Source organism: Copidosoma floridanum, unplaced genomic scaffold (genome assembly GCF_036245765.1).
Source record: "Copidosoma floridanum isolate Cflo_tuat_1 unplaced genomic scaffold, Cflo_Japanese_pri ptg000006l, whole genome shotgun sequence".
In the NCBI taxonomy this organism is placed as follows: domain Eukaryota; kingdom Metazoa; phylum Arthropoda; class Insecta; order Hymenoptera; family Encyrtidae; genus Copidosoma; species Copidosoma floridanum.
In genome coordinates this window covers 18,838,716-18,846,725 of record NW_028321883.1, presented here as the reverse complement: position 1 = coordinate 18,846,725, position 8,010 = coordinate 18,838,716, and the positions used below count along the sequence as shown (strand labels likewise).

The 8,010-nt window shown below is 36.6% G+C and overlaps 1 protein-coding gene across 1 annotated transcript; it reads left to right on the top strand.

The window, feature by feature from the left end:
• The first annotated feature begins 3,172 nt into the window (after positions 1-3,172).
• Positions 3,173-6,774, top strand: LOC149375576 (chitinase-3-like protein 1). Its single transcript, XM_089598593.1, has 5 exons — positions 3,173-3,187; positions 5,037-5,097; positions 5,182-5,807; positions 5,881-6,167; positions 6,258-6,774. The coding sequence occupies exons 2-5, from the start codon at positions 5,037-5,039 to the stop codon at positions 6,721-6,723; spliced, it is 1,440 nt and encodes a 479-aa protein (XP_089454719.1). The 5' UTR covers positions 3,173-3,187; the 3' UTR covers positions 6,724-6,774.
• The last annotated feature ends 1,236 nt before the right edge of the window (positions 6,775-8,010 follow it).

Here is an 8,010-nt window from a genome sequence, read left to right as displayed (position 1 = left end):
CTGGATTGAGGCTAACAGTTCAATTTTATAAACAGCTGACTTAAAACAGACGTGAAAATGGAATGTGACATAAAGACAAACAGACAAAGAACTAGTAACAAATATTTTGATGCAAATACAAAAAAATATTTTTTTTTTTTAATGCACTCAGTAAAACATGTAAAGTTAGAGTATGACAATTAGACACAAAAAAAATATGGAGAGAAACGGAGACAAAGATATACGTGAATTAAAGAATAAAAGATACCAGGACCACCTAGGACTAAGTTAATCATATAAAATTAGAGGTAGACATAACCACTCTGGAAGCTTGAATTTCTTTATTGGGTGTTAATTTTTAAACTAACCGCGTATGAATTGTTTCAGGAACTCGACTCATTACTTATCGTGGATGGTACAACAGGTTTTTGGATTTACGCACAACCCACGCCAAACAAATTTTAAATCTTCGCGAATCATAAAAACTTACCTTTTACTTCATGAACTGCTTCGCAGCTTTGTAATAATCTCGTAAATATAAAACACAATAGCCCAAAGCCAACTTCCGTTTCCTCTACGTTACGTTTGCCCTCAAAAAAAAAGCAAAATAAATCGATCTGGAAAAGCACCAACGCACAATGAAAGCATTAAATGTAAATCAATAGAAGAACAAACTAACATGCTGGAACCTCCTTTGTGTCTCTTTTAGGTACAAGGAAATGAGAGCAAGGAGCTGAGGTTCTCTCCTCGGGCTATACGCGCGTACCGGCACGCACAAACCGCACCTCGAAAATGTGCACGTATACTCGCTAACATTATACACGTACACGAGTATTATATGGAAATGCAAGAGCAGGTATCTCTTTACGTGTACGTCCGTACGCGGATAGATACGTGTGTTTGGAAATCGTATGGCTTAAGGGGCCGCTGTTTCAGTAATGCAGGTAGCCGCGACCACTGCATGAGTACGTGGCTAGGGGGGAGAATCCTGTGAACGAAAAAGGGAAAACAGGAAGGGAAGGGGGATTATTCTAGTTCGAGGTTCCTCGAGCGATTGGCAGAGGTGTAGGCGAGAGAAAGAGCACCACTTGCCCTTTAAAGGTACGCCGACGAAGCCACCACTGAAAGACCTACCTGTGTAAATTTAAATGGATCTCGTTTAGAGTCGAGTACTACAAGCGGACCCTGTCGAGCTCTCGGGAGGTGTAGTGGTGTGTGGAATGGGTACCGGGTGTTTTTGCGTTGGAGAAGGACTTAAAAGGGGAGGGGGTGCAATCGTGTATATTTACAGGAGAGGCATTTATGGGAAAGAATATCTACTTGTTAAATAATATGTAATACGCAGTTTACGGGTGCGATTATTGTTGCCAGACATACTCGAAAGGAAAAACAAACGCGGAATTCTGTAAGGAAAAGAAAGACCAAAACCTCAAAGAGAAGCGGAGAAATTGAAGAAAGAAAGTGGAGAAGCCACGTAAATCTTGAAGTAACTTTTATTTTCACACGCTGTATCCTTGACGTGGACGGATTACTGTTTGGAGACGGATGATTTGTCGTTGTCTCTCATGGATTATAATTTTTTTTTTACTATTTTTTTTATTTCTGTTTAACCTGATCCTTCGTGTAGGTAGCACCTATATGAAAAATGTAACGAATTGAGTTGGAGGATGAGGAAGTGAAGATATGGCTTTTCCGAATGGAAATTTCTTATGAAATTTATAATAATAAGTAATGGTCGTTAAATACTCATACGATTTCAAATAAAACGAGTCTCAAAATTAAATAATTAAAAATATTATTTATGAGACGGCCCATACATTCGATTTGTTATAATTATATTCAGATATGTTTCCCAAATAATCGCACAGTCCAACAGGCAACACGTGCTAAAAGTATAAAGCCCAACATTCCACAGCCATTACGATGATTACATTTGCAAATGAGCTAGTAAATCTCAGTTGGCCCCAATTCCTAATGCGCACGTGCAGCTAATATAATCCGCAAGAAAGGAGTAGACAAATAGACGAATGGAAAATTTGTTGTTGTCCTTATCAATTACTCTCGTGTGAAAGTAAAAAAAATTTTATGAACAATTGTTTGAAGAACATTTTAAAAGTAACAAAAATTTTATGAACAATTGTTTAAAGAACATTTTTCTAAGCCTTACAATATTCGTGAATATTTTTGTTAGTCGTAAGTTGTAATAATTACCCTACAAAAGTTTGTATTAAAAAAAAATAGTAGTAAAATAATGCTCACAATAAATGCATACGGTATAACTTTGAATTGCATGTCAATGTGTCATAAAATGATGGAATACACACGTGCCATTTTAACATTTCAGTCAAGCTGCTCATACAAAAGGTAATTTCACAGTATTTTAATAAATAATAAATAATTCTTGTAGTCCAAAAAATGTTCTAGTCACGAGCTACGATAACAGTGGGGAGATGAACTTATTTAATCAATATATTACTACGTATTTGCCTTGAAACAGTTACCAAGTCCACATCTACACTTGTGATAGCTGTAAGTGGATCACCTGACTTACACAGTAAGTACATTCACTTATTACTTACATAAACCATATTAACAAAACTGTATAAGAAAAAAAAAAAATAATAATCAAGAGGCGCATTAATAATTTGTGGCTGGAATGAAAAAGATAATACACATTGGCATATAATACGTGACAGATATGTTTGTCACCGAAGCAAAAGATTTATTTAGAAAACCCGTAATATATGGCACTAAAACATTTACATCATTTTCTGCAATTTTCGTGTCATGTATTACGTTCTAGTACATAATATAAAAAAAAGCTCCGATAGACTCTCCAATCATCCAAGTACCCTTTCTCCCCCACCCCGAAAAAAAACAAAAAATTTGCAAGGATAGCCAATCACCGTATGATCCTAAACTCAATTACTTGTCGATTCTGAAACTGAAGCCAAATGTACCTGACAGATAGAAAGATCATAGGCAAACGAGCGCTTCCTTCGGAGATTCGCAAAGCTAGTCCACCCGAAACTCGTACACGGCTGATCTTGAGAGCTTTGAGCTTGAGATGCGAAACTTTTAATGGGCTCTCCCATCCTCGATCGCCCCCGACCCCTTTACTGTCAATGTTGCCACCGTCACCACCGTTGCTAGACATTGTCCAAAGATAATTTCTCCAGACACTGTGATTCACTGTACTTTGACTAGGGTACATATATATATATATATATATATATATATATATATATATATATACTATTCACGTTGAAAGGGAGGAAGGGGAGGTCTTGAGCAGCTACTGCTGCATCAGCGGTACAATACTGATGCTCTCCCGCCGAGTTACATTATTGTAGCAGCACTTAAGCTTTCCAAGACGAAGCTTGACGCTATGGTATAATTGGGATATTCAATTTGTTGATTACGAGGAGTGATGGGGGACAGAGAAGGGGAGACGGTGACTGTGTCCGATCGACTGTTAAACTGTAGTTTCTGTCAGCTAATGGCTGCTGTTCTCACTATTAGTGATTGTAATTAATTTAGATGTACGTGTGTAGTTATTTCAAAGTGCAATAGACTGTACATTGACAAATTTAGTATTAAAGTTTTGAGTTGACTAATCATAGTATCGATTGAAATTTAACTTGAGATAGATTAACTGCAATTGCTAATATTTTGGGTGTCGAATGATAAATGATTTTAAACTACATTTTTTTTTGAGTAGCCGCTTATTTCTTCAAAGCAGTGCAAAAGAGAAAATTGTGATCAAGTCTTTCGATAGGATTATAATGCAACGAAAAATTCAATTTAATGCTTAAAGTGGTTGTCAATAATAAGAGACGTAGACGAAGAAATGATTACTCGAGCTTACTTATCTTATTATTTGGTGACATAAAGGCATGACGCTATGACTTTTTTTTTCTGTCCACCAGTAATTAGTTGTTACTTTTTCATTGTGTGGTTTAGTTATAAAAAATGACCAAGTATCTAGGATAAATTCAAGATGAATTTTCAAGCAACAATATAGTACGTGATGAGTTATGATAAATTCTTTTGTAGTTAATGATTTCAATGCAAAAAATAATGAGTCATTCCTTAAATTGTCAACTCGAAAGTCTAGATTTTTACAGTTGTTTTTTTGTTTAATGTCAATAAGTCCTGTGAGTATTCCAAAAAAATATCATCTTGACAAAAACTCCACAAGAATAGTGAACCAACAAACCATCATATCACAACAAGCTGTCTTACAAATTAAAGCTTTTACAAATCTGAATAAACTAATACTTTTAGGTGCAATGTGGACGTTATTAGTATTTTTTTTATGAGATCCAAACAAATCTTTGGACGGTATGATATTTATATTAAAGTTGACTAGTTTGTACGAGTGACTGTCCCAGCAATGAATTTTTATTTTTTTAAATAAAACTATTTTAGATTTAACTGATTTTTATTTGCGTTATTTTCCAATAGAAATCGTTACAGTTGTTTCGATGAACTGCACCTTTTTCAGAAAAATAGAACATGCAGCTACTAATTAATATTACGTTAAATTTAAAAGTATAAATATATCAAACAGTAATACAAATAGAAGAGTATATAAACCAGTAAAACTAAATAAATATATATCATAGACTCTTCTATGTATCTCAAAAACATCTTCATGCATTTCTCTCCAATTTCTATATTGTCTTCTAATTTTTCAATTTTCATTGTCTTTCTGGCTTAGTTCTGTATGTTATTATAGTATACAGAGTTACTCTCGTAGGAAGTACTCTCGTATGGTGACAAGTAGTCAGAAAAGCTTACAAAAATCATTGAATTATCCTCAAAATTTACAACGAAATAACTAAAGTCCAATCTATTGAATTCGTCAAAAACTGTCAAAAAAGGCCGAAAATTAAAAATATTTTATTTAACAACCATGTGTCGCATGCATATAATTAGATGTATGTTAAAAATTCGTAGAAATAAGAATTTTTATATTTAATGTACAAACAAAATTTTTTAGCTAAAAAATGTACATTTTTAAACAAAAAACAACTCTGTTTCTTTACTTGTAGATGCGCGCAATCGTCCTTGTTCTGGCAGGGCTGCTAGCTCTCACCACAGCTGTCTATAATAGTGAGTAAAATAATTCGTTACTTTTTTTTGGAGTTTCTTTATTAAAATTAGTAAAAAAAATTAAATTTTGAAAACTGTCTCTAGAAAAAGTTGTGTGTTACTTCACCAACTGGGCCGTTTACCGCCAAGGTAAAGCTCGATTTGGCATAAACGACGTCAACCCCAAGCTCTGCACCCACTTGATCTACTCATTCGTGGGTCTCAACACCGATGCCACGATTAAGGACCTCGAACCCGGAAGTGCGAAAAGCTACCAAGAATTCAACAAACTTCGTTTGGACAATCCGCATCTTAAGACGATGGTAGCCATGGGTGGTTGGGAAGAGGGTAGTGTGAAGTACTCAAACGTGATGAAAGACCCCAGCTTGCGTTCCAAACTAGTCAAAAACATCGTCGACTTTGTTGTAAAACACGAGTTCAATGGGTTCGACCTAGACTGGGAATACCCAACTGAACGAGATGGAGCTTCCGTGGACAAGGAGAACTTTGTTCTGTTTTTGAAGGAGCTGAACGAAGCCTTCAAACCCAAGGATCTGATCCTTAGTATAGCTGTAGGAGTAGCCCCAGGAAAGACCAGGACTTCTTACAACGTTGCTGAGATTTCCAAGTACGTTGACTTCATCAACATGATGGAGTACGACTTGCATGGCCACTGGGACCAAAAGACCGGCCACAACTCCCCACTGTACTCTTCGGACGATCTCAATGTCGTAAGTATAGCTACAATCAAACGATCATATGGTATGGGGTTTTGGTAATATTCTCCGAATCTTCATTTCAAAGGATAAGACGATCCAGCTTTGGATCGAGAAAGGCGCCCCAGCCGAAAAAATCATCATGGGAATACCTTTTTACGCGCGAGGTTTTACTCTGTCCAATCCATCCAACCACGCAGTGGGTGCTCCCAGCAGCCGTGCCTTACAACCAGGAACCTTTACTAAACAAGAAGGTTTCCTAGCTTATTACGAGGTCTGCGGAAGTTCTGATCGCTGGACCTGCGAATTCGACGAGGAGCAGCGCGTACCTTACGCTTATAAAGGCAACGAGTGGATCAGTTTCGATAACGAACAGTACGTCTTGTGCATTGAAGAACATTCGTTTATTTGCTGATGTCTATTTATCGGGTATGAGTGACTGAATTTTGAATTGTTTTATCTTAGGTCCATCGAAGAAAAGGCGGATTACGTGAAGAAGAACGACCTCGGAGGTATGATGATCTGGAGCATAGATATGGACGACTTCAATGGCGTCTGCGGTGAAAAGTGGCCGCTGCTCAATACCATCAACAAAGCTCTTTCAACTCAAAGTGGCCCATTTGCTTACAGAAAAAATGGCGTATCTGATTATAGTAGAGAGAACTTGTTACCGAGAAATCCAAAGCAGAAGTCCCGAAGGAGTGTTCGAAACTCTCGTGGAGCGGGTTCTCCCCAGCAAAAATCCGCTGCTTCGTTAAAACAATCAAATAGTTGTAATATTGTGGGTGAATTAACAGGAGACCCCCACGATTGTAACGTCTTTTATCAATGTACAGCTGACCTGCAGCGACAAAAATTAACATGTCCTACAGTTTTAGTTTTCAACCCACAAAGTAAAGTATGCGACTATAAGCAGAATGTACAATGCTAATCTACTTCTTTGACAATCAAGTACCGTTAAAGAACAAAAATATTGAATAAATTTTTTCCTTCAACAAATTATGAACTAACAATCATTTAATCTTCACCTCTTCCTTAATACTGTGTGTTGATATTTGTTGTTATAATAATCATTATAATTACTATTTTTATTTATAAATAAATGTTAGTTCTCAAAAGACAAAGACTTATCACGCCACTGAAAAGTAAGCCAACATCCCCGTAAAAAACGTATCGAGAGAGTGATTGTTCCAATATGTTCGTGAACAGTGTTCGTAAACATATTATATTTTAGATCGATGACAGTAAATTTTGTCACAAAAACCTAGGAGTATCATTTTGACAACTTGTCTATAAACTTTCCCTCTTTTCCTCCTAAGCACTTCCTATTGTTGTACAATACACATCCTGTTGTGTGTGTCAAGCATGAAAACTAACGTTTTACTTTATGAGCTATTATCTCCATCTTCGTAGATATCTCACCAACAAAAATACAAAATTACGAAACCAACTCGTGTGGCATTGTACAGTAAGTTTACACGCGGTATTGAATATTGTGGTGGAGCCCATGGGTAGCCGTGACAACTGCATGGGAAAAAAGAAAGAAACAGGTGGAAAAGGAGGGTTGTTCTAGTTGGAGGTTGCTCTAGTGATGGGCAGAGGTGAAGTCGAGAGAAAGAGCACCTATTGGAGAACCTCCTTTCCCTTAAAGATACGCCGATAGAGGTACCACTGCGTGTGAACGAGAGTGCTTGTGCATGGGTGACTTAAAGTCTTAAGCCTGTAAACCAAATTCTTAGTGGGCGATTCAAGTTCAAACTAACGTATACTCAATACTAATGTAATTTGTTTTAAATAGTAAAATATAGTATATTGTTTATATTAATACCATCTTGCGTTATAACATTGAAAATATGTTGAATGATTGTAAGAAATTTTAATTTTTATGCCTATCGCGCATGTTTGAGTCACGTCCATATTTAGCATACGTCATTTTAATTTGTTTCATACACCAATAATCTGGCTTATAGGCTTTAATCAGAAGAAAACCCGTGAAAGTTTAAATGGATCTCGTTTAGAGTCGAGTACTACAAGCGGACCCTGTCGAGCTCTCGGGAGGTATAGTCGTGTGTGGAATGGGTACCGGGTGTTTTTGCGTTGGAGAAGGACTTAAAAGGGGAGGGGGTGCAATCGTGTATATTTACAGGAGAGGCATTTATGGGAAAGAATATCTACTTGTTAAATAATATGTAATACGCAGTTTACGGGTGCGATTATT